The sequence below is a fragment of the Gracilinanus agilis genome, chromosome 3 (assembly GCF_016433145.1).
Source record: "Gracilinanus agilis isolate LMUSP501 chromosome 3, AgileGrace, whole genome shotgun sequence".
Classification (NCBI taxonomy): Eukaryota; Metazoa; Chordata; class Mammalia; order Didelphimorphia; family Didelphidae; genus Gracilinanus; species Gracilinanus agilis.
In genome coordinates, this window is record NC_058132.1 from 216,944,508 (window position 1) to 216,969,872 (window position 25,365).

General features: G+C 35.1%; 1 protein-coding gene across 1 annotated transcript in view; it reads left to right on the forward strand.

The window, feature by feature from the left end:
• Positions 1–521: 521 nt before the first annotated feature.
• Positions 522–25,365, forward strand: part of GTF3C3 (general transcription factor IIIC subunit 3) — a 38,037-nt gene continuing 13,193 nt past the window's right edge. Inside the window, exons 1-11 of the mRNA XM_044666437.1 lie at positions 522–686; positions 2,537–2,648; positions 5,753–5,940; positions 7,539–7,662; positions 10,230–10,421; positions 11,782–11,947; positions 15,105–15,252; positions 15,843–15,915; positions 20,015–20,118; positions 21,696–21,867; positions 24,854–25,056. Coding sequence (XP_044522372.1) covers positions 585–686; positions 2,537–2,648; positions 5,753–5,940; positions 7,539–7,662; positions 10,230–10,421; positions 11,782–11,947; positions 15,105–15,252; positions 15,843–15,915; positions 20,015–20,118; positions 21,696–21,867; positions 24,854–25,056 — 1,584 coding nt within the window. The 5' untranslated portion in view covers positions 522–584. The remainder of the gene's footprint in view (positions 687–2,536; positions 2,649–5,752; positions 5,941–7,538; positions 7,663–10,229; positions 10,422–11,781; positions 11,948–15,104; positions 15,253–15,842; positions 15,916–20,014; positions 20,119–21,695; positions 21,868–24,853; positions 25,057–25,365) is intronic.

A 25,365-nucleotide genomic window follows, 5' to 3' on the forward strand; every position in this document is an offset into this window, starting at 1 on the left:
AAAAAATTCATTTTTAACATTTTTAACAATTTTGAGTTTCAAATTCTCATGCTGGGCCTCTACTCATTAAGAGGGCAAGCAATATCAGTTATACATGTGAACTCATGCAAAATATTTCCATATTAGCCATATTAAAAAAATTAAAAGTAAAGAAAGTGAAAAAGTATGCTTCAATTTGTACTCAAGAGTTCATCAGTTCTCTCTCTGGAACTGGATAGCATTTTTCATCATGACTCTGGAATTAAATTGGATCATTCTCTTGATCAGAATAGCTATGTTGGTCATCCTTACTATATTACTGTTACTGTGTACGTGGTTCTGGTTCTGCTCACTTCATCTTGCAACAGTACCGGTTGTTTTTCTCTCCGCATCGAAGTTACACAACTGCTGAAGGATCCTGAGGGCGGATAGGGACTCTCTCGGAACTCCTGCGTGCTAGCCCCGGGAGACACCGGGTTCCTTTTACTGGAGGACACTATGTCCGGTTTCTTCCGGAAGTGGGAGGTGCTGGAAGACGAAGCTAGGATCCCTGCAGTCCTGCTCCTTGAGTCGGGCCTGTGACAGTAAAGGAGGCCGGTGGGGACATGTCTGGGTTCAGCCCCGAGTTGATCGATTATCTGGAAGGGAAGATCTCCTTTGAGGAGTTCGAGAGGCGAAGGGAAGAGAGGAAAACCCGCGAGAAGAAAGTGAGCTGGAACCCCTGCATCAGACATCCACTCCCCCTGCCCCCGAGGCAGAGAGCGGGGTGGGCTCCAGCGCAGAGCCAGGGGAGCCTTGAAGCCCGGCCCTCGCTCCGGCCCAGTCTTGAAACCCCCTCTCCTCTCCTTCCCTCCTCTCTTTGCTCTTTCCCGTGGCCTTGGGGCTCGCTCCTCCGAGAGCCCTGGAGAAAAAGGCCGGTACTGGGAAGAAGGAGGTTTGAGTCTTTTCTACCATGAAACGGTATTAGGCAGGAATGAGCATTTTTATCTGTCATCCAGAGTCAGACCCCCTACTCCCGTTTTATAGATGTGGATCCCGAGGCTCAAAGAGATGGAGGGATTGCCCCAGTGCTGAACAGGTTACTAACTGAAACCTGGGATCTTTGGATCCAGATCCAGATCCAGTGTTTTTTCTCTTACGCACTGATCTCCACCGTAGAAAATTAAGCATTTCACTTAACCTTCACTTCACAAAATCTGTGCTTCAGTTTTTATTTGTAAAGTGAAGCAGTTGGACTGCAAAATCTTCCAGCACTAATGATTTATGGATGCAAATAGAAGACTCCCATTTCTCCCTATTCCATCACCCCCAAAAGTTTCTTGCAGAGTGGCATTGACATCAAACACCAGCATGGTGAAAAGAGCACTCGGTTGAGACTTGGGTAATAGTAGTTGTTCTAGCACGCACTTGTGATTTTGGACAACTTAATCTAAACCTGTTTCTTCATTTGTGCAGTGAGGTGATTGGATTAGATGATCTCTAAGGGCCTTCCAGCTCTGAAATCCTCTTTTCTATAGCTTTCTTTTGAGAATCTGTATGTATTTAAGCAGAAGAAAAGTCTTTACTCACATTTTAGCATTTCTTTTATTAACTTGGGGATTTCTTCCATTTTATAACCCATTCATAGGTTCTTATCCTATTAAATTCTTTTCTTATAAGATGCTCCATGAAGGATTTACGTTCTGGGAAATCTTTTTTTTTTTTTAGTGTTTTTTTTTTTTTTAAACATTTCAAGGCTATTAGTAGAATATTCAGGCTGTTCACATTTTATTCCTGGTGAATCTCACATGAATGATTTCTTATTTGATCATACATTTCTTTAGTGATGTTTATTATACCTGTATAGGTAATCATTTAAGAGGGCTTATTTGTACCTACCACCCATCTTTCCATTGTGTCATCTTTAAGTTTAATTTCTCAGAAATTGGAGTGTTCAAAATTTGATAGCCACAGAATGCTTGTGGGAGAATATCTCTGTTGAGAAGATTGGTCTTTGTACAGGAAATAGGTTGAGATTACCAAACCATGGAGATTTCTCAGTTGTAATCCGCTCCCACAGTTCTTCCTGTTTAGTTCTAGGCCCAGTTCATTGTTCATCTAATTCAATGGAGTAGTCATCATGTGACATGTCATGATATGAATAGTAGGCATGATAGCTTAAGTAGCACTGTAAATTCATATCATTTGGTACTCACAACAGCCCTTTGAGTTAAGGAGTTATATGCTATTTTATAGATGATGAAAAAAAGGTTCAAGGTGGTTTAGAGACTTGCTCTGAGTTGCCATAGTTTATAGTAGGGCTTGAATTTGAACCCTAGTTTTCTGACCATTATACTCTTACATTATGGTCATCTAAACTGAAGGAGAAAACCCTTTGTTTTTGAAACATTAGATACTTTAAACATTATATCTGGAATTTAACATCTCTAGCACATACATATACATACAAATGGGTATTCAAGAATGCAAAATAGTACAAGTATGTAATCTAAAATTTGTAATTGCTAGATTTTTTTTAGTGTGTATTTTCTAGACTAATAAATTTTAAATATTTCAGACTAGTCAAGAAAAAGGAAAAGTTTCAGCTGAGGAAAATCCAAATGACTCAGAAGTTCCATCTTCTTCTGGAATTGACTCTATCAAGTCCCAGAGCCAAGATATTAATGAAGGTATGTTGAAAAGATTAATACTCTACAGTATGCATTAAAAATTATATAAGTTTTTGTTATTTTATGATTAATATAACATTTGATGGTAATTGCCCTATTTGGTGGTCTTGTTTATTTTTGTGATTTCCAGTGAAAGATAGTATTCTCTCTGTTTTATGGCCATTGTAGAATTGTTTCTTACATTCATAGTTTCTCTTTCTCAAGATTATTGAAGCCATTTATTTCTAGTGCATAGAAGAAAAGACACCTGTATTTTTAGAGAAGGAGGTAGGGCTAAGTGGATAGAGTGCTATGTCTGGCTTTAAGAAAACCTGGCCTTAGACACTAGCTGTGTCATCCTGGTGTGAAAGGGAATTTGTTTATTTTAACTTAATCAATCAAGAATTTGGAGTGCCCCTCCTTTCACACTTAGTTAGTCATACACTTTTACTAGAAAAGGAAGTTCATACCTTCAAAGATCAGAAGTGGATCCCACAAGCACTTTCCCCCCCTGGGCAGTGCCAGGAAAATTAAGAAATTATGATTGGTTCTGGAGATATGATAGACTAGCCCACAGTGAAAGGAAGTAGAAACCAGAAAGACAGGAAGTGACGTGGAAAAAGGGTTATAAAAGGTGAGACCAAAATATTACTATTTTGGTGTTGGATTCCTTGGAGGGATTTAGCTGCTTTGGAAATTTTGCTCTTGGTGGCTCTTGCTGAAGGAGACTACTATGACTCCTGGTTGGAGATCAGGACCTGAGGGAGCTTTTGTCGGAATTGAGCTGGATTCCCCCAGATCGGCAATTATATGGTATTTAGCTAGGCAATATTTTTCTACTTACTTCCTACATTTTCCCCTTTACTATCTTGCTGTAATAAAGCTGCTAACAGCCTTGCAACATGAGTTAATTTTTATAAATGTCAACCACAACAACTTTTTATAACTTAATTTTACCAAAACCAACTTTAACTCTTACACTAGACAAGTCATTTAACCATTTGCATTAATCCTCTGGAGAAGAAAATGACAAAATACTCCAGTATCTTTGCCAAGAAAACTCCATGGATGGTTTGGACCACAGAGTCCCAAAGAATCAGACACGATTGAACAACAACATTCTTGGAGTAGCTTCTAGGCCAGGGGTCGGCAACGTATGGCTCTCGAGCCATATCTGGCTCCACCTCCCGACCTGCCAGTCCCGGCAGAGCCCCAGGATGTGCCCCAGGGGGCCCTTCAGCCCCAGCCTCCATCCTCCTCCTTTATGGTTCTTTAAGGTTGCCAACTGTTGTTCTAGGCCATCCCTAACTAAAGCCCAGAAGAGTTATATGTAGCTAGCTCTGCCTCATAGCTAAAACCTAATCCCCAAAGTGGATCTGTTTCTAATTCTAAATTGTTTTGAACTATTAATCTTTCACCCCCATTTCCTACTTTCTTCCTCTTATCTCCATTTAAATCAGTAGCTTTAACTTGAACAAGTAAATAACCTTTTCAGTTTAATTTCTTGTTATACTAATTTATGAAATTTTATTGAAAACTTTGATCAAAGTCTTGATTATCATAGTCTTGCTAACAAAAGACTCCAAATATAATATATAAACTTAAAAGAAAATTTCTGTCATGTTATAGTAGTATCTTGTTAATCTTGAGCATATGTGCATGATATTTGAAAGAGAAGTTTTTAAAATGTACTTTAAACCAACTTATATATAACCTAACTGGTTTAGATGCTTCTACTGGGATATATTTTGATGCTTAACTTGGTCATCAACATGTATCTTCATTTGAAATAGCAAAATTATTATTAATTTAGAAAAAAACTGTATACTTTATAATAATTGGTATAATAAATTCTTATATAAACACAAACCAGGTGTTGGAGTGCAAAGGGAAATGGCCTTTGACTCAGGGCCTAGGTTCCAGTCCCATCTCCTTGACACAGAATATCTGTATGCTTTTGGGCAAGCTATTTAACTTCTTAATGCCCTGGGCAACTCTCACCTAAGTTGTAAATCAGGTACAAATTTACATTGATTAATAGAGGGAGTTTCCTTACTAGGTTTTCCTTAAACTAATGAAATCAACAACAACAAATTCTTCCATAATAGCCATGTTTTTTTTGTTTTGGTTGAAAACTTTTTTTAAACATGATCTTTATGATTCAGATAACAGTTTTTAAAAAACAGACTTGTGATTTCATCAGTATAGAGAACTACAGGTAAGCAGATCCTCCCAGTGCAGTTCACCTAGACTTTGGAACTGAGTTGCCTGGGACTTGTCTGGGGTCACATAGCTTTCTATAAAGCCCCTCTTCCTCGAAGTTAAAACTGTAATCATTGAAATATTTCAGTTTGTGGTTTTTAGACTTTGGAGTGATTTTGAGAGTACAAAAAAAATAAAATCTTGTTATTTTAATTAAAACATACTTTTTGCCTGTATTTGTATATTCATTTTATTTAATCAAAATGTTATCATATTTAATTTTATCCATTATCCACAGGATGATATATTCTATGTAGTTGAATTGTCTAAATAACTGATACTGCTTTACATAGAAAAACTTTTATTTTAATCATATTTATGTAAGTTTTTACAAATGTATTACATTCTTATCTGATTTCTTAAACAGTTATTATCTAAAAGAATGTAGTCATTTCTTGATGGTTTAGATTGTTTTTTAAAACATCAATTATGGTTCTTTGCTGTAATACTGGGTTGTCCTGAGGGATTATTGAGGTGTTTGTTGCTGTTTTCCCCCATACTAAATTATCCCTGCTATGCTTTTACACTTCTGAGGTTTTTTTTTCCTCTACAATTTTTTTGGTTTGTTGTCACTAAGCCTTATTTATTTCTATTTGGCTGCCTTTATTCACACATAGTAATCTAGATGTGTGCCTGAGTGTGACACTGCCTTTCTTAATGAGTGAAATATAGCTTTAAAACTATTGTTTTGGCTGATAATAGGATTTGTAGCTAGAGTCTGAATAATTCCAATTGGTGAAAGTCTAACCTCTGAATGAGTAGGGTATTATTACTAAAATAGGTTATAAAGACATCCACTTTGAAGTGATTACCTTTTTTGAAAATCAAAGAGTTGTGTTTGGTCTTGGCTTCTCTTTAACCAGGAGAAACATCAGATGGAGTCAGCAAATCAGTCCACAGAGTCTTTGCTTCTATGCTTGGAGAGAATGAAGATGAGGAAGAAGAAGAAGAGGAGGAAGAGGAAGATGAAGAAACACCTGAACAACCCACAGCAGGAGATGTATTTGTCTTGGAGATGGTCCTTAATCGAGAGACCAAGAAAATGATGAAAGCAAGTAGTTTTATGTTTTTATATGTAAAAGTGAAATTTGGAAAATGCCATCTAAAAAGTGTATATATTTCTATGGACATGGGAAATGTATCAAAACTACATTTCCCGTGATCCAACATGGTCAAACTGGTTTCCGTTTCCGGGTCTTTGGGGCATGGGGAGGTCTACGTCGACGCAGAGAGGGTTTAAAATCTCCTGGGTTAGGAGGGAGTGGCCTCTTTGTGAGTAGGCTCTTGGCCAGGAAACAGGAGACAGTAATGGAGGCGGCAGTTTTGAATGCTTACAAGCGCATGGTCTGATAACTTTATCTATCAACATGGCTTTAATTAAATTACTAATTTATATTATTATACCAGCCTTTATCATTTTTAATATTTATATATATCAAAGAAAAAGTTGTGATTCAATCATTGTGATTCAATGTATATATTTTTTCAGTATATAAAAATACATTAGAGATTTGCCATTAAAGGCCCGCATCCCACAAAAATTTCATTAAAAAAAAAAAAGTTCAGCAAGCATTCATAGGCCTGTTATGACAAAGTACTGTATTAAGAAATGTGCCACAGAAAAATATGACATCATCTTTTCCTTGAAGGAACTTGGATTCTAGAAGGGGAGATATTAAGAACTTAGAAGGGGAAATAAGAACCTAAACTAGGGTGGTAGCAATAGAAGTGGAAATGGAGGGACATTTGGTAATGGAAAAATGGAATTAGTAGGAATTGGATGTATGTGGGAACAACAGTTTTGGATTATATTGAGGAGTCAGAGGTTTAAGTCTTTTTAGTATATTGACTAAGGAAATTACAGTATTAACTACAATAGGTAAATGAGGAGGGGACAGATCTGGGAAAACAAAAAATTTCAGTTTCTAATGCAGGAGAAAAAAATGTAGGCTTATATCCTATTTTATCAGACCTTCTCTCTAATTCCCTAACCTAGTCTAGACCTCATGACTGATTTCATATTCTCTGGCATGGGATAGAAAGGAAACATATTTCGAATGTATATAATTCTGAAAGAAAAGTAAAGGTTATAAGAAAATTTATATTAAAAGGAAGATTTATAGTTCTAAACTTTATTAGATTGTAGATTTGTCAGTCTGTGGTATATTTTAACTTTCATGCTATTCAAATAATACATTTTGTATTAATCAAGTCTTCCTGTTCTAATTACTAATTCTAATTACTAGCTTCTGAGCAATTCAAGATTTGCTTTAAAAAAGCACACACACACACACACACACACACACACACACACACACACACACACAGAAAAGTTATTTCGTGTTCACAAAATTTGTTCCAGTTAAAATTTAAAACTTTTAAATCGATACTCTTTGGAAATTGCCGAGGAGATAATTTTTGTCCTTTTCTGTAATTAAATCATTTTAAAATAATTTTTCTGATAGAGTCTATCAGTGAATTAAAATTGCAACCATTTAGTCTAATTTTTGAATTCTGAAGCTTGATTAAGTTGCCTTTTTAAATGTAAGATTTTGATTTTATTATGTGCTAATTTTATTAAAAAGTTTTGAATTAAAATGTTGAATTTAAACTATATATATAAATGTAAATCTCATTTTTCCTCTGTAGGAGAAAAGGCCTCGTAGTAAACTTCCTAGAGCTCTGAGAGGGCTCATGGGGGAAGCGAACATCCGATTTGCTCGAGGTGAACGTGAAGAGGCCATATTGATGTGCATGGAAATTATCAGACAAGGTATTTTATGTGGGATCAATATTAATTGTAGGAACTTAAAATTTTGTCTCTTCAAGTTCATCAGAAGTAATGAAGTAGAGACTCATTACACTACCTTGCTAATTAGAAAATATCATTTGTTTGAAAATTATAGCTATTTATGATGGCATTTATCTTCCCAACTTTACTTAAATTGACCACAATCAATCAAAATCACATTATTTAATTGAACCAAATACCTCAAGTAGCAATGGAAGGTATGTATTCTATTCCCATTCCCATTAAATTGAGCTATTTCTTTCTTTCATTGCTGTTTTGAAGTTCTTGTGTTTGATTTTCCATTATTCTAAATTTGGACTTTAGACTTAATGTATAATGGTAGCCTTTCCTAAGTGTAGCAAGGATATTATGTTGAAACAGAATTGAAAGTTTTTTTTTGTTTTATTTTATTTTATTTCCTATTTCTAGATCAGATAGTGCCAAGTGATGACTCTAACTTGGGTTTCTTTTTGGCAAAAGACACAGTTAAATTCATCACTTGGCACTATCATTAAACTGAAAATCTAATTACTCATAGCACCTTTGATTTTTCTTCTTTCACTTAAAATAATTGTTTTGTTGTCTCAGTGTTTTGCCAAATTCTTACTCATTATAGGATATTTTAAAAAATGATTCCTGAAGTTATACTATTAAGAACCTTTTAATATTTTCTTAAATTTTGAGAGCCTTCTTTCAAATGGTTCCATATGTTGTAAATGTCATTGCCTTTTCTTTTAACGACTAATATGTTGTTTCTTTTTCTTCAAGGTAATTTCTCTTATTCTTATTTTACTTGTTCTTGTTTACTCGCTGTCTTTATCTGTTCCTTCATCTCAGTCCATCCTTTCCTTTTATTTATTTTTCTTTTTTTAAACCCTTAACTTCTGTGTATTGGCTCCTAGGTGGAAGAGTGGTAAGGGTGGGCAATGGGGGTCAAGTGACTTGCCCAGGGTCACACAGCTGGGAAGCGTCTGAGGCCAGATTTGAACCTAGGACCTCCCATTTCTAGGCCTGGCTCTCAATCCACTGAGCTACCCAGCTGCCCTATCCTTTCCTTTTAATGTAATTTTGGGACATTAATCTCTAGGTGTCTGTGGAATCATTGTGTCAAAAGTTGAGACTCCTGGACATCCCCTTGACTGAGTTCCTTGGGTATAAATGTTTAGGCTTTCTCCTGGTTTAAAAGATGCAGATCCAAGTGTGTCCTGATATAATACAAATGACTGAAACACATCAGCCTATGTCCTTTATGGTAGGATGGGGAGGCATTTATAAAAGTTCCATTTAAAAGATGTTTAACAAAGGCATACTTTTTACATTTTTTCCTTTAAATAGAGTGCTAGACCTAGAGTCAAGATGGCTAGCATTAAATTTTTCCCCTGTTCAATGTTAGCTAATTTTTGGCAAATCGCTTAGAATTTCTGAGCATGTCTCCTCATCTGTAAAAAGGGGATAGTAGCACTTTATTACCTATCTCTTCGGGTTATTATGACATTTACATGAGATAATGTGTAAAAAAGGCTTTGCAGACTTTAAAAGCACTACATAAATATCAGTTATTATTATGATATTAAAAATACAATTTTTGGGGGGCAGCTGGGTAGCTCAGTGGAGTGAGAGTCAGGCCTAGAGACGGGAGGTCCTGGGTTCAAATCTGGCTTCAGACGCTTCCCAGCTGTGTGACCCTGGGCAAGTCACTTGACCCCCATTGTCCAGCCTTACCACTCTTCCACCTATGAGCCAATACACAGAAGTTAAGGGTTTTAAAAAAATACAATTTTTGTATATGCCAAGAGAATCCTGATTTCCAAACTTTGCTCAGTTTATGAGGTTCTCCTAAGCAGTGATGGGCAACCTTTTGAGCTTGGTGTGTCAGAATTCTCCAAAAAGCTCCAAGCATAACTCGGGTGGCGTGTTACTTCAAGAAAAAAACATAATTTCATGATATTTATAGTTTAAATAACAAAAATGTATAATTGTTACATATAACTGTATTTAATAAACCAAAATAGACAAATGAATATAGGTAGAATTGTCATCTTTAGTGCATAGAGTGTCTACACTACACTACAGCAAATGTTTCTTCCTTGGCATGAGGCCCCATACTTCTCTGTATGTGGCCGCATGCCGTGTGTCATCAAAAATGGCTACGTGTGTCAGTGCTGACACGTGTGTCATAGATTTGCCATCACCATCCTAGAGCTATGTTGAACCTATGACACGTGTGCCAGAGCCTGCTGGAGGAGGCTGTTCCCTTTCCCCCTCTCCACTCGTGCCTAAGGATATTTCTCACATGACTTGACTCTCTGCCCAGCAGTCCAATGGGAATGCTTCTTCCCTCCCCTGTCTGGGGTAAGGCAGGGGCTCACATGCAGCATGAGGGTTGCAGTTTGCACATTCTGTTTCTAAGGTCCCTAAAAGGTTCACCATCACTGTCCTCGAATGATTGAAATTAAATGAATATGAACAATATTGACATGTTTGAATGTAATAGTTTATGAATCCCAAGAATGTAGCTAGCTCAGCCATTTTTATTTTGTCTCTTATAGCTCCTCTTGCTTATGAACCATTTTCTACACTTGCCATGATATACGAGGACCAAGGTGATATGGAGAAATCACTGCAGTTTGAGTTAATTTCTGCACATTTAAACCCTAGTGACACAGAAGAATGGGTTAGACTGGCAGAAATGTCTCTAGAACAAGACAACATTAAGCAGGCTATTTTTTGCTATACAAAAGGTAATGTATTTTAACATGTTTTTATATCCACTGTAATAGATATATAAAATTTTGGATGACAAGTTCTAGAATTATTTTTATTGCTGGTCTAATTTTTAATTGTTTAAATTTTGATTTTTAAAATTTAGTAATTTAAATTGCTGGTCTAAGTTGCAAAATTTTTAAAAAATGAATTTAATTTGTAATTAATTTTCCATGGAGAATGGAAATATATAATTGAAATTTTCCTATTTTTATGTTTGTGAATAGTAATTATTTTATACTGTATAAAAGAGACAGATGGTACTAGAACTTATCCTAGAGGATACTTTGACCCTAAACTATCCCTGCAAGGCTAATTTTATCTTGAGGTGAGCTCATATGACCTGGTGTGGCTCTTTAAGGTGTGATTAAGCTTCAAATTGAATATGATCCAGAATTTATTTCTGACTAACTGAGTCACAGAGTCAACTCTAGAGTCAAAGTTTGCTCTGGTGTAGAAACTGAAGAATTGATTTTTAAGCAGTTCAGCATATTTTCTGAGAGTTACTAATGATATAAATGTCAGTTTCTGGGAGTTGGAAGTTATCTAATGTAGAATAGATCTAAATAGGGATCTTCTTTACAGCATCCCCAGCAAATGGTCATCTAGCCTATGGTTGAAAAACTCCATTGTAGGAGAACCAGTAACTGCCCTAGACACATAAGCTTTAATTGTTAGGAAATTTCCTCTTGGGTTTATGATAGAAGCTGCTGACCTGAGGTTATATTGTAAAGAAATTTTAGTTTTTGGTCACCCATTTGTGGCAGAAGCCAGGATTAGTGTATATTGTGAGGAAGAACTTTACAATATGGCCATTTTATTTATTGGTTGCATTTTGATTTTATTGCTATAAAAAGAAGAGCGAAGTGTTTATATGAGACTAGAGTTGGCATATTACATCCAGTGCGGCTCAAATCCTGGCCTTAAAACAGGTTGCAGAGCAACTTGTGATGCCTAGATATGAGACTGAGCCACCCTGGAAGGGCATGGCCTGAAACAGGGTACTGTAGCACAGAAGTGAACTGGAAAAACCATTAGGGTGCAGTGGAAAAAGTACTGAATTTGGAGTTGGAAGATCTAGGTTCAAAATTTGGCTTTATTTTGGCTTTGCCATATACTCCTTGTTTGATTTTGAGCTAGTCACTTCTGTGAATGTTAGTTTCCTCATTTTTAAAATGAAGGGATTTGAACTAAATGATTTCTGAGGTTTCTTTTGGCTCTTAAATCTACTGTGAACTGCCTTAACATTGAACATCTTGTAAATAGGGTGGTTAGCACTTTGTACCCTATTTTTGCTGTGTTAAGCAGAATATATATTGTTTATGGTTGTATTTTTAGCTCTCAAGTATGATCCTACAAATGTTCGTTATCTTTGGGAAAGATCAAGCCTTTATGAACAGATGGGAGAACATAAAATGGCAATGGATGGTTATAGACGTATTTTAAACCTCTTATCCCCATTTGATGGAGAGCGCTTCATGCAGTTGGCCAGAGACATGGCAAAGTAAGTTTGTATGGAAACCTGTTGTAAATGTCTTGCTTTTTTAACACTTGAAATTGTAAATTCAGTACTTAACATGTCAAAAAAAAAGCAAGGCATGTGTGTTTGAAATAGAATGCTTTTTCCTCTTCAGATTCAGATAGTTATGCTTCAGTGGATCCATGAATGAAACAGAAGTTGCTAACTTATAAGTGAGTTATATTGTAAAAGATCTTCATAAGTTGGCTGTTTGAAACTCAGAAGATAAAAAACAAGCATATTATTAAGTGCTTACTTAGTATTAGGTGCTGTTCCCAATATTTGGGATACACATACAAAAGTGGCATTGTCCCTGCCTTCAAGGAGCTTTTATTCTATAGGGAATGTTCTGTTAGAAACAGTTATAATAGTGGTTTGATTCTCAGACTACCTCACAAAAGCCAGATCAATTTCTGCAGTTAAAATGTGATAGTATACATTTTTAACACCATTATTTGCAATACTGTAAAATCCCTCTAACTCTTAGGGATTTAAATAAGAACATATATACAAGTTAGAACATAAGTAACTATATTAGAGAGGCTGAACAGAGTAGTACAGATTTGAGGAAAAAGATTACCTGTAGTTTGGGGCATCGGAAGATGCTTCATGATAGAGGTGACTCCTGAGCTAGCTGACCCTTGAAGGAAGAAGGATTTGAACAGTTGGAAATGTGAGCATTTCTAGGAATTAGGGGGAAAGAAGGGAGAGGATATTTGCCTAAATACAGAGGAGTAGAAAAGGCTTAGAGAATAGGGAAGATGATTCGTTTGCTAGTGTAGAGAATGAGTAGAGGGGCAAGGGGGAAGCAATGAAATAAAGCTAGAAATGTAGATTGAAGCCAAATTAAAGGCCATAAATGCCCATGTCTGGAGTTCATATTTTATTCATTAGGCAGAATGGTCAGAGATATAGCTGAGATTAAAAGAGGGGAAGATTTTGGTAGAAGAAACTGATGAGTTTAGTTTGGGATATGTTAGATTTTGGGGTAAAGTCAATAGCCAAGTGGAGATGCTTTGATAGTGATAGGAAAAATAGGACTGGAAATTTCAAAGTCAGTAATATAGAAGTGATAAAAGAAATCTTGGAAATAAATGAGCTCATCAAGAATGAAAATTTAGAGAAAGTTGAAGCCCAAAGACAGGGCACTCATACTTAGGAATCAAGAAATATGAAAGAATCATTAAAATAGAAGAGATAGAGCCAACATAATGCTCAGGAAGTCCTGACTGGAGCTGAATTGAAGAAAGAACAATGGCTGAGGCAACCCTAATAACAGGAATCTGTAAAAAAGCCTAAAACCAATGGCCTTGGCAGAGTTACTTTAAAAGGCAGGGCTAGCAGAACAAAACAATCTAGTTTGAAGAACTATTATCAACATTGTTATTCAACATAGTTCTAGAAGTGCTATCCTTAACAGGAAACAAATGATAAGAATAGACAAAGAAGAAACAAAATGATCACCTTTTGCATATAATGTGGTCTTAGAAAATCAAAATAAAAAGTCAACTAATAATTTAATAATTCAGCAATGCTGCAGTATATAAAATAAATCCACAAAAATCATTTGCATTTTTCTATATTACCATCATCCAGGAGGAAGAGATAGAGAAATTGCATTTAAAATAACTACAGAATGTATAAAATATTTGGGAGTCTACCTACACACAGGTACTATATGAATACAATGACCAGTTTCACAGAGGTAAAATAAAGGGTTGGAGGAGAATTTATTATGCATTAGGCTAATTCAGAGAAGCAGGAATAGTTACGAACTCAGACAAGTCAATAATAAAAAGAGAAATAGTTAAGAAGGGATAAACAGGGAAACTATATTATGTTTAAAGATATCTTGGAGATTGAATAATATCAATGCTTAACATAGATAAGTCAAATGCCATATCATCTAAAGATTTAAAGGTTAATAAATTTGTAGGAATATAGGAATAAAATTATAGGAAAAATACACAGCAGAACTAATGTGTTCCACTCAGCATTTACTAATCTCTTATGGAATAAATGTAAAATGTAAAACAAATTACAAATAGTTATGTACAAGATAGTTTGGGAAGGAAAGTACTATAAAGTGGGGAGGGGATCAGGAAAGGTTTTATTTTGAAAGGGGTGCTTGAGCTACATCTTGGAGAAAGAGAAGGATTCTGTGAGGTAGAGATCCGGAGGATGTGTATTCCAAGCTTTAAGGTTTGTCATTGCAAAGACATAGAGTTGAGAGATGGAGTATCATATATATAGAATAGAGATAAGGCTAGTTTGATTGAATCCTAGGGTTTGGCCAGTTGGTGAGGGTGAAACAAGAATGTATGTTACTTTTAATCGATATAGCTGTAGCAGTAAGAAAAAAAAGTGAGGAAATAAGTGTAGGCAAAGAGTTGTCAAATTTATTTTGCAAATAAAATGATAGTTTAGTGATTCTAGAAAGTCAACTTAAAATTAATAGAAATAATAATTTTATTAATTAGTGAGATATAAAATAAACACATTCGTCATCCTTTGTGTGCATATTACCATAAAAAAGATTTTTTTTCATAGCTATGGATAATTTTCCCATCTGTAAAATGAAGGCATTAGATAAGATCACCTCTAAGATCCCTTTTGACTCTGAAAGCTGGGGTCCTATTAGCTTAAATGTTTGTTGATTGATTGATTACTGTACAATCTGTTGTAAGTAATAAGTAAGTAAATTCTATTAGCTTTTATGCTGGTGGTTATAATTGTGAATCCTAGCTTGGGAACTGTTTCAGTTATCCAAAGCAATCAGTTTGTTTCCCATATTCCATATCTTTTGGAGAAGTGGCGTCTGATTAACACATTCTTATTCTTCTGATCTAGAAGGCATACATAAAAAGTTATGTCATCCCATCATTTGATCTGTGGAGCTATACACAAATATTTCTATCTGCCTATCTCTGTCTCTCTTTCTACATGTGTGTATAATAGATCTTACTTAATCTTTGGATGATTATTTTGGTATACATCATATTTTAAAATTCAAGGATTTTTTCCCCCTTAAAAGTTGGAGTGATGAAAAATAATGCCAAACTATTTTTATGTTGAGCATAGGTAAAACTTGATAACTCAAACTCACCAATATTCAGACAGTTTTGTATGCTTATCTTCCAAGGAGTTATTATGAAGCCAGTGATGTCACATCAGCCATTAATATAATTGAGGAAGCTTTTTCAAAACACCAAAGTCTTGTCTCCATGGAAGATGTTAATATAGCAGCAGAACTGTACATTTCCAACAAGCAACATGACAAAGCCTTAGAGGTAAGAGAATTTACATATGCCAGGGTTACATTCTGAACAGATTTCTGCTCTGTTGAAGAGAATAATAGATGTTTCTCAATTAAAACTATGTATAGAATTTGACAAATTGACTTCCGTATAATAATCATAGTTCATATTTAAATGATATTTACAAAAATGATTTCTGTACAGTGATTCTGTGATGTAGGGAAATAGCCTCATACTGTATGTTATAATGATTGCTTTCTGATTCTGTAATTGAGCTTTTAAAAGAGGACACATTTAGACAGCTTTTAAAAAAAATGTTTTTCAACTTGTTTAATGTAGTTGTCAGGTACTATATTACTCAGGTTAGGACAACTTCATTCAAACAAATAGCTATGTGAAATGTTTAATTCTTAGATTGGAATTTTCTTGGTATACATCTCTAGTCAGTGTTTCATTCAAATACAGATTTTAGTGTATCATTGTGTCTTTTTAAAACCTCATTGTATAAGGTATGAGTAAGATTATTTGAATTATTCTGCAAATTACAAAGATATTTTTCTAAAGTAACTTATTTTATTTCCCATTCTTTTGTGAAATAAGTTAGAGTTCTGCTCTATTTTTAGGTTATTACTGATTTTTCTGGAATTGTACTATGGAAAAAAGTTATTGACAAAAGTATGCCAGAAGAGAATAAAGGTAATAACTATTATATGTACATAGGATTTTTATATCTTTGCTGTGGTTTCTGAACTTTAAAGCTAATGTCTTCACAACTAATTTTCCAAGAATTTTTTCCTCATCAATATTTTATTTAAATTTTCCTAGTTCTGCCACTTGATTGATTGCATTATAGACAATTTATTGTCTGTAAATTTCTACCTATTAGTCAGAATAATATGCATAATTCAATGTGGTATGCATCTCATTGATTCAGAGTTTCTTGCTTTGAAGTGAGAAGAGTGAAATGAGTAAGAAGTATACCAAAAGTCCTGAGAGTTAAAGCAGTTTCATTTTTGAAAAGTACTTGAAAAGCCTTTATAAAAAAATAATAATTGGGAGAAGCTAGATGGCTCAGTGCATAAAGAGCCAGGCCCAGAGACAGTAGATCCTGGGTTCAAATTTGGCTTGAGACACTTCCTAGCTGTGTGACCCTGGGCAAATCACTTGACCCCCATTGCCTACCCTTACCACTCTTCTGCCTTGGGACCAATATTGATTCCAAGATGGAAGCTGAGGGTTTAAAATAAACAAATAAGTATTACAAACAAAAAAAAAAAACTAACAACTATAGCTCATAGAAGTAAATATAGAATTAAATAAATGATAATACAGTTTTAGTTGAACGATTCAGGTTGCTTTAGCGAATAGTAACTTTCTGACTTCTTTTGGATAGAGCTGGTTAGAAATCACTCTGAAATAAGGTTTCTTTAGCAGCCTTTTTTCTAGGCCAAACTCTTTTCACTGTGTGATGTTGATATTAGCAGCATTATTCAATTCAAAAGTATACATTAAGCATGTGCTATGTTCAAAAAGGACAGTGCTAAATACAGAGTCATATAAAAGGTAAATAAGACATAATTGATGCTAAGTATAATAGAAGTTGCAGTCTAATAGAGTTGAGAAATTTTTACTCAAGAAGCTTGGGCTACTTTTCATATCTTTTGGCTATACACTAGACTCAGTCTGCTAACAATGGTGGCAGGGCTTGTATCCTGCATATAAATAAAGAATAGTTTAGAATTGGTGGGTCTTCAAGGACTAGTTGAAATGCCAGTTTGATTAAGCATTTTTTGGTACCACTAATCAAATGTAATTTTTTCCCCTGAATTTCTAAAACACTTTATATTTCTCATAGCACTTACCCTATACCACCTGGCATTATAATAATTTTTGTACATGTTTTATCCTCTCTTCATCTTAGTTAGATTGGTAATATTCTTAGTTATCACCCAAAGTACCTAGCATGAGTCAGTAAATGTTAGTTGTTGAATGAATGAATGAATGAAACTGTTTCCAGAAACCAGTGAGCCTGGTGACATTTTTTCCATGAATTGGTTTTAGAAGATAATTTTTGTTATTGATTTATTAAAATATAACATCATTAGAAATATTTTATACCCATGAATTAGATTACAAATCAAAATTTTAAACTAGCAAAGAAAACTATTGTTCATAAATCATTCATTAATGAAAATATAACTTGATAGATAGGATTCAATAATGATATTTAATCTTTTGTGTTGTTGTTGTTCCAAATGGGAAAGATTTGATGGATGGTCAGGAGAATGAAGAGTCAGTGACAAATCAAGCATTTTCAGAGGATATTATACGTAAGTGATCATTTTAAATCATGGGCTACGTTTTTTTTTTTTAAACCCTTGCCCTCCATCTTAGAATCAGTACTGTCTATTGGTTTCAAGGCAGAAGAACGGTAAGAGCTAGGCATTGGGAGTTAAGTGACTTGCCCAGGGCCACATTGGTAAGTACCTGAGGCCAAATTTGAACCCAGAACCTCTTATCTCTAGGCCTAGCTCTCAGTCCACTAAGCCACTTAACTGTTTCCCTGGGCTATATTTTTAAAACAACTGAAGGTCAATGATTGGTCTTGGTATCAATGTGATATCAGTCAGCATCCATCTGTTATATGCTAGGCACTATTTTAGACATTTGAAATACACATACCAAAAAAAACCATCTTTACGCTTAAGAAGCTTACGACGACATGTGCATTTATAAGTATATAGAGAATAAATACATTGTAAGGAAGAAACTAGCTTTAGGTAGAACACTGATAATTGAGCTGTATCTTGAAGAGAGAGTCTGTGAAAGTGCAGGAGAGTGGGAATGTTTTCTAGGTATGGGGTTGGCTAGTACAGAAGCATCGAGAGAGGAAATGAATACAATGTGTGAGGGGATGTAGTGAAGCCAGTACTCTTATCTATTGTACCATCTAGCTGCCAAAGTATCATAACAAGTTTGGAAAAATAGTTTAGGGCTTTAAAAACCAAACAGGTGTTTTTATTTTATCCTAGAGGTAGTAGGGCACTATTGAAGTTTATTGAATAGAGGAGTGACATAATTAGATCAGTGGTTAAGGGAAAACTTTGGCAGTTCTATGGGGGTTAAATTGGAAGAGGGAGGGATGTGGTGCAAGGGACCCAATTAGGAAGCCATCACAATCATCTAGGTGAAGAATGGAAAGGTATTGAACTAACATGATGGCTATGTGAGTAGAGGGAAGGTGTCAGCTGCAAAAAATGTTGTGAAAGTAGAAATATGATTTGGTAACTGACTCAGTGTATCAAGAAAGAGAGAAATCATGGAGAGCTCTAAGGTTATAAACAGGGAATATGGAAAAATGCTGTTATCTTTGATAGAAATAGGAAAGTTTAGTAGAGGGGTAACTTTATGAGGACAGGTAATAGATCCAGTCTTAGGCATCTGAGATGTCTCCAGGACTTACAGTTTGAATTTTAATAAGCAAGTTGTGATGTGGGATTGAAATAAAGGAGAAAGATATGGTGGATAATATAGATCTGTGAGTATTCTGCATAGAGATTATAATTAAACACATGGGAGCTGATGAGATCACCAAATGAGAGAATGTAGGGAGAGATGAGGACTCAGGGCAGAGACTTGTTCATAGTTAGGGAATATGTTATGGATGCTGAGCCAGCAAAGGAGATGGAGGAGTAGTATAGGAGTAGGATACATAGGAGGGGAGCCAGGGGAGTTTAATGTCAGGAAAGCAGAGAGGGGATATTACTTGTGAGTAGTGGGAAGTCAACACTCAAATGCAATAGATCAGTTTAGATGCATGAGAATTGAGAAAATATTATCAGATTTGGCAACTAAGACATAATTTGGAGAGAGGCAAGTTTGGGCAGAGATAAGTTTCAGTTGAGTGAAGTTTTTGGTTATTGTCTAAAAAGTTTTTTTGAGGGGTTGATAGAGATTATAAAAGGTGGGGATAAACTAAAAGGCAGTTAATATGAAAAAGACACAAGGGTTTTAGTGGGTTTTTGGCTCAGTATGAATTCCCAATGTGATGTGGAAGCCAAGAAAACTCATGCAATCTTATTCTCTATTAAGAGAGTCTGAGTGTTGAAGAATGAGACAACACACATATAGTATTGTGCTAGACCATATGTCAGACCACAACTAGCATTTGGATTTCAGTTCTCAAGTAACACATTTTAGGATAAATGTTGAACAGCCTAAAAGTGTTCAGAGAGGAATAGCCATAATTGGGAAAGGGCCTCATATTCATCCAGTTCAATCTAAAAGCCTTTATTCTTGTCTTTTTGCCTCACATCTCTCCTTTCCATGCTATAAACCACATGGCTGCTGAAATGGTTTTCTGAGTTGTCTGAACATGTCACTCCTACTCAGTAAACTAAATAAACTGTTGATTTTCTATTGCATTTGTGATCATATATTATTTCATTTTTGTTTCATTTAAAATTTTTGTATTTTGTAATGTATATGATAATCTAGTGGTGAGTATAATTTATATACATATAATTGGGGGTTGTGCTCAGAAACTTTAGTTCTCTTGAATAAGTATTATTTCATAATTTCATTCTTTTAATATTTTGTTTTTAGTAATGTATATAATAATAGAGTAGTACATATAATTTATAAATAAATATACACATATGGAGGGAGGTTTGTACTCTGAAACTATTAATAGGTGTCTATAATGAAAAAAGTTTGGAAGTCATTGCTTTAATTTGTATAAAGGTTCTATACAGAGATAAGAAATGGTCTTATATAAATAATTTTTTCTCTACAGCTGAAGAAAAGGTTACTTGCACCATACCTGAGGGAGTGCCAATTGATATTACTGTTAAATTAATGGTGTGTTTAGTTCACCTTAATATCCTTGATCCTCTTGATGTAAGTAAAAAGAGTTATCCTAAATAGCTTATTTTTTGACAGTTTGTCTATTTGCCAGAAATCATAACTTGAATCTAGACTATTTACATTTATATAATGCCAGAAATTTGTCCAATCTGCAATAAAACAACTGAGGTAGAGCTCTAAGCCAATAACTCTGTATTAGAGGGACCTGACCCCTTTTAACAAATAGAATCTCAGGTCTTCCTCAAGGTCTGAGACCCCCCACCTTACTCAGAGTACAGATTTCATTCCTTTCAGTGCCCAGTTCCATTCTTATATGCCTGATCAGTCTAGGCATCAGCATGTTATCTCATTGACGGATTCCAAACTCTTGTTACACCCCTTGGTCATGTTGCTACCAAACAATAAGGTGGGCATATAACGACCAGCCCATCTACAGCCCATCCTCAAGACACTCACTCTTAGCACCTAAATCGATATGATTTGTTATTAGGTCACAGCTCTTGTCCAGGGTCATGAGGAAGTGATACAGGGTGGAGAGGTTCTTAATATATCTTGGGTCTTTTCACTGAAGCTTGTGATATTTGAGTGGAGGCCCATTTCAAGCTATGCTAACAAGTTAAAGTTGAACATAAAAGCTTAACGTGAAAGACTTTTATTATAGGAAAGAACCTATTCAACTATAGCCTACACCATTGATGACAAACCTTTTAGAGATGGATTGCCAGGCCTCACCCCAACCCCCCCCCCATCCCCCCAGACTAAGTGCTGTGTCCTGCCCCATCACCCCACACGGGAGGGAGAAAGTACTCCCATTGGGCTGGTAAGCAAAGGGGTTAGTGAAGTGAAAAAATGTTGTCAGGCATGGTGGGGAGCAGGAGGGGAGCAGCTCCACCTGAGTCCCTTTGCCTTTCTAATAATGAATACCGGGAAGTGGGGTGACTGCATGCCCACAGAAAGCGTTTTGCATGCTCTCTTTGGCACTCAGGTCATAGGTTTGCCATCACTGGCGTACACCTGCTTGCTTTTGATTATTGTCTTTTAATAATTAACTAATCACCAACTCTATGGAATCACATTAAACTAGATGGTACTGATTAGAACTTATCACTGGGGTAAAATTACTGATTTAAGATGGGCCCAGGGTCGGTTAAAATAGGGTAGGGGTCAAATTATTTCTCACATTTCTTTATAACAAAGGAATTTATTATATATATGTATGTATATATATTATGATTTCTACCTAAATTCTCATAATTTCTGCATGAAATGGAATTAATTTTTCCTTTAAACATGAGAATAAATTTGATTAGAATTCTAAATTAGACTCTTTAAAAGATGCTTGGAGTATATTTGGGTACATGTTGAAACATTCTTAATTATGTATTCTGTATCTTCCATATAGTACAATTCACTAGTTAATTTCTCTAGATAGAAGTGATGAGACCTGTTCTATGACCTTCCCCAATTAAATTTTGAAACTCATATTAAATATCATTATTCAAGTCTTTCTTGACAACATTGGTTTTTGAGATAAATTAAAATGTATATTTACTGAATTTATATCTGCCTTTTCAATGTGAAACTGAAGCCTTCATTTTGTGTGATGACAGTCTCTCCTGACTACACTAGTGGAACAGAATCCAGAAGATATGGGAGATTTGTACCTTGATGTCGCTGAAGCTTTTCTTGATGTTGGAGAATATAATTCTGCACTCCCTCTTCTCACTGCATTAGTCTGCTCAGAAAGATATAACCTAGCAGTAGTCTGGCTTCGGCATGCAGGTAAAAATCTAGATAGTCTTATATATATATATATTTTTTTTAATTTTAAACCCTTAACTTCTGTGTATTGACTTATAGGTGGAAGAGTGGTAAGGGTAGGCAATGGGGGTCAAGTGACTTGCCCAGGATCACACAGCTGGGAAGTGTCTGAGGCCGGATTTGAACCTAGGACCTCCTGTCTCTAGGCCTGGCTCTCAATCCACTGAGCTACCCAGCTGCCCAGTCTTACATTTTTGAAGGGTGGTTTCCTTTGAAGATATTAATAAATATTTGAAACACCTACATTTAAAAAACCCCACCAACTCTATTATTATATTTTATATAATCATATATTTCATATATTATACATCATATAATTACATATCTATATTATAGTTTTCAGCAAGTCATTAATGTAAGTTGCTTTAATGTAGAGAACAAATTATTTCTTTAATTTGCGGCAGACACAGGCTGGAACTTAATTTACTATATGACATACTGGTCTAAGGGTTAATATATTCACCTATGTCCTATCTTTTATTGGATCATTGATTAAAGCAGTAAAAGGCCTTCCATCATCTGATCCATTCTGAACATTTTACAGATGTCAATAATGGCATGTAGATAATAAGTACAAAGCTAAGATTTAAACACAGAGCCTAATTCCAAATCCAGAGCTTTTTCTACTTTACTTCTTTGGAGGCCACAGAATTACTTAGAGTATATATATTTACAAGTATCTAGGGAAAATATACCTCTGTATACTTGAACCTTTATATTTTTATTCTAAAAATCAATTTGTATGATATTTATTTAATTCAGAAAATGACTAATAACTTAGCTTGTTTAATGCTTCATTCTCCAAAAAGTAAGAAAGATAAAGTTATTATCACCTCCATTTTAAAGATGAAGAAACTGAAATTGAGTTGCAACTTGCCCAAGGGTTTATAGCCAGAAAGTGGTGAAATTGGAACCTAAGATTACTGATGTAGTATTGGAAGGGATCTTAGATGCCATGTAATCCATAATCCATGAATTATGTATTTCCTATGTTTTGTTTTGATAGATTTGATCCATTTGCCAGTTGAGATTTTTTTGATAATTACTCTTATGTAGCAAGTTTATTATTATTCTCAACATCATGTCATCTCTGAATTTGATTAGCATGTATTGAACAGCAGAGGTTCATGTACCTTCACTACAGATCTCATTATTAATTGATAACAAACCACGCATGACAATTTTTCTTTTATCTTTCTATCTTATTCAGAAACAATATGAGAATCTTTGTCACATACTTTGCTGTAATCCAGGATTAGAGTTGTACAAGGTGGACACACTATGGGATACTATCAATCAAATCAACAAGTTTATGAATGCCTACTGTGTACTACAGGTAGCTAAGTGCCTGACCAGGAGTCAGGAAGAACTGAGTTCAAATATGGCCTCATATTTATTAGCTGTGTGACCTTGGGTAAGGTCACTTAGCCTTTTTTGCCACCATTTCCTCTACTATAAAATGAGATCACTTCATCTTTTTTTGCCTCAATTTCCTCTACTGTAAAATAAGCTGGAGGAGGAAAGAGAAAACCACTCTACTATCTTTGCCAAGAAAACCTCAAATGGGGTCACAAAGAATCATACACAACAAAAAAAGACTGAACAGCAACATGTTCTAGGCATTATGCTAGGTACTGGGCATATAATGACAAAAATTCTTCCCTCTTGATACTTTCATTCTGTTGGGGGAAATGATGTACCTGGATAAGTATGTACTGCTGTAGTTTTGGTAGTACTTGTGGTTGCTACTGGTTGGATCATTCAGTCAAAGCTTTATTTAGAAGGTGAGAATTAAAATTAATGTTGAAGGAACTTAAACGATTTGGAGAAATGAAGGTGAGGAGGAAGATCACATAAGCATAAGGGATAGTCAACACAAAGTCAAAGAAGTGGGTGGAGTGACTTGTTTGAAGAATAGCCAGAAGACAGGTTTGGAAGGAAAGAAAGGTATAATAAGGTTAGAAAGTTAACTTCTTGCCAGGTTGTGTAGGGCTTTTATGCCAATTAATATCTTGTCCTAGAGGCAATAGGGAGCCTTTGGAATTAATGATTAGAGAAATGACTATCAGATCTGTACTTCATACTTATGGCATTCTTCTAACTTTAAAGTTTAATAACTATAATAAAAAATAAATTGAGATTAGTCTGACACGATCTGATATGATTAAGCCAGGCTGGGTTCTTGTAACACTGCTTCCTTTCCTAACCATCCATTTTCTAATATATTATAGAATTTCTCCTGGAATAGAAATCCAAAATCACTGGTCAATAGGTTATAGATTTCATTTTCTTTCTCTCTCTTTTCCCTCCCAAATTGGAACATATGATTACCTTCTTCATTTCATAGTGATTTAGCAATCAAATCTGACTAGTTCTTTTAATGTAGTCATTTTTGAGATGTAGGAATTTTTGCCTGGTGACTTGAATTCATTTAGGGCAGCTCAATGCTATCTTATAATTTCCTCTTTTTACATCCAACTTAATTTTTTCTGTTGTTCTATCATTTTTGACCTCAAGATCATGACCTTGGTAAAGAAAACTGATGCAGAATAATAATTTTTTAACGTCCCACCCATTTTGAACTGTAGTTACATTCCTTCTTTGAATATTCATTTCAAATCATTTAAATATTTTGATTATTTGCATTAAGTGCAGATCAATATGTCATTTCCCTAATGATTATTAGTTTTATTTATAACAATTTATAACAATAATTGACTAAATAAAACTTCATGATGTTAAAATTTCTTTCTCAATCTGTACTTAATTATGATTTTTTTTCTTTTTAAACAGAAAACAACTTTTCTTTGATGAATATAACATTTTGGGTGAGGGATAAGTTGAGGAATCTATTCTAGTAGTAGTACTAAGAACTGTTAAAATTTTATATTTTACAATGTAAAAGTATAGCCTTTCTCTTTTAACTTTGTTTTTTATGTTTCCATAGAATGTTTAAAGGCCTTAGGTTACATGGAACGTGCTGCAGAAAGCTATGGCAAAGTGGTTGACCTGGCTCCACTACATTTGGATGCAAGAATTTCCCTCTCTACTCTTCAACAGCAGCTGGGTCGTCCTGAAAAAGCTCTGGAGGCCCTGGAACCAATGTATGATCCAGATACTCTGGCACAAGATGCAAATGCAGCACAGCAGGTCAGTTGTGCATCATACTTTCTGGATTACCTTGTTTTAATAATAATACTTAGTATTAATCCCTTTCTAACTCTCCCAACCCCTGACACCCCATACTGTTGAAGTTAAATAATAATTTATTTTGTATCTTAAGAAAGAACATAAACGAAGCATATGTGATTTTTAAAAAACCTTTCTTTTTTGTCTTAGTATCAATTCTAAGACAAAAGAACAGCAATGGCTAGGCAGTTGGGGTTAAGTGACTTGACCAGGTTCACACTGTTAGGAAGAACCTGAGGTCAGATTTGAACCCAGGTCCTCCTGACCCCA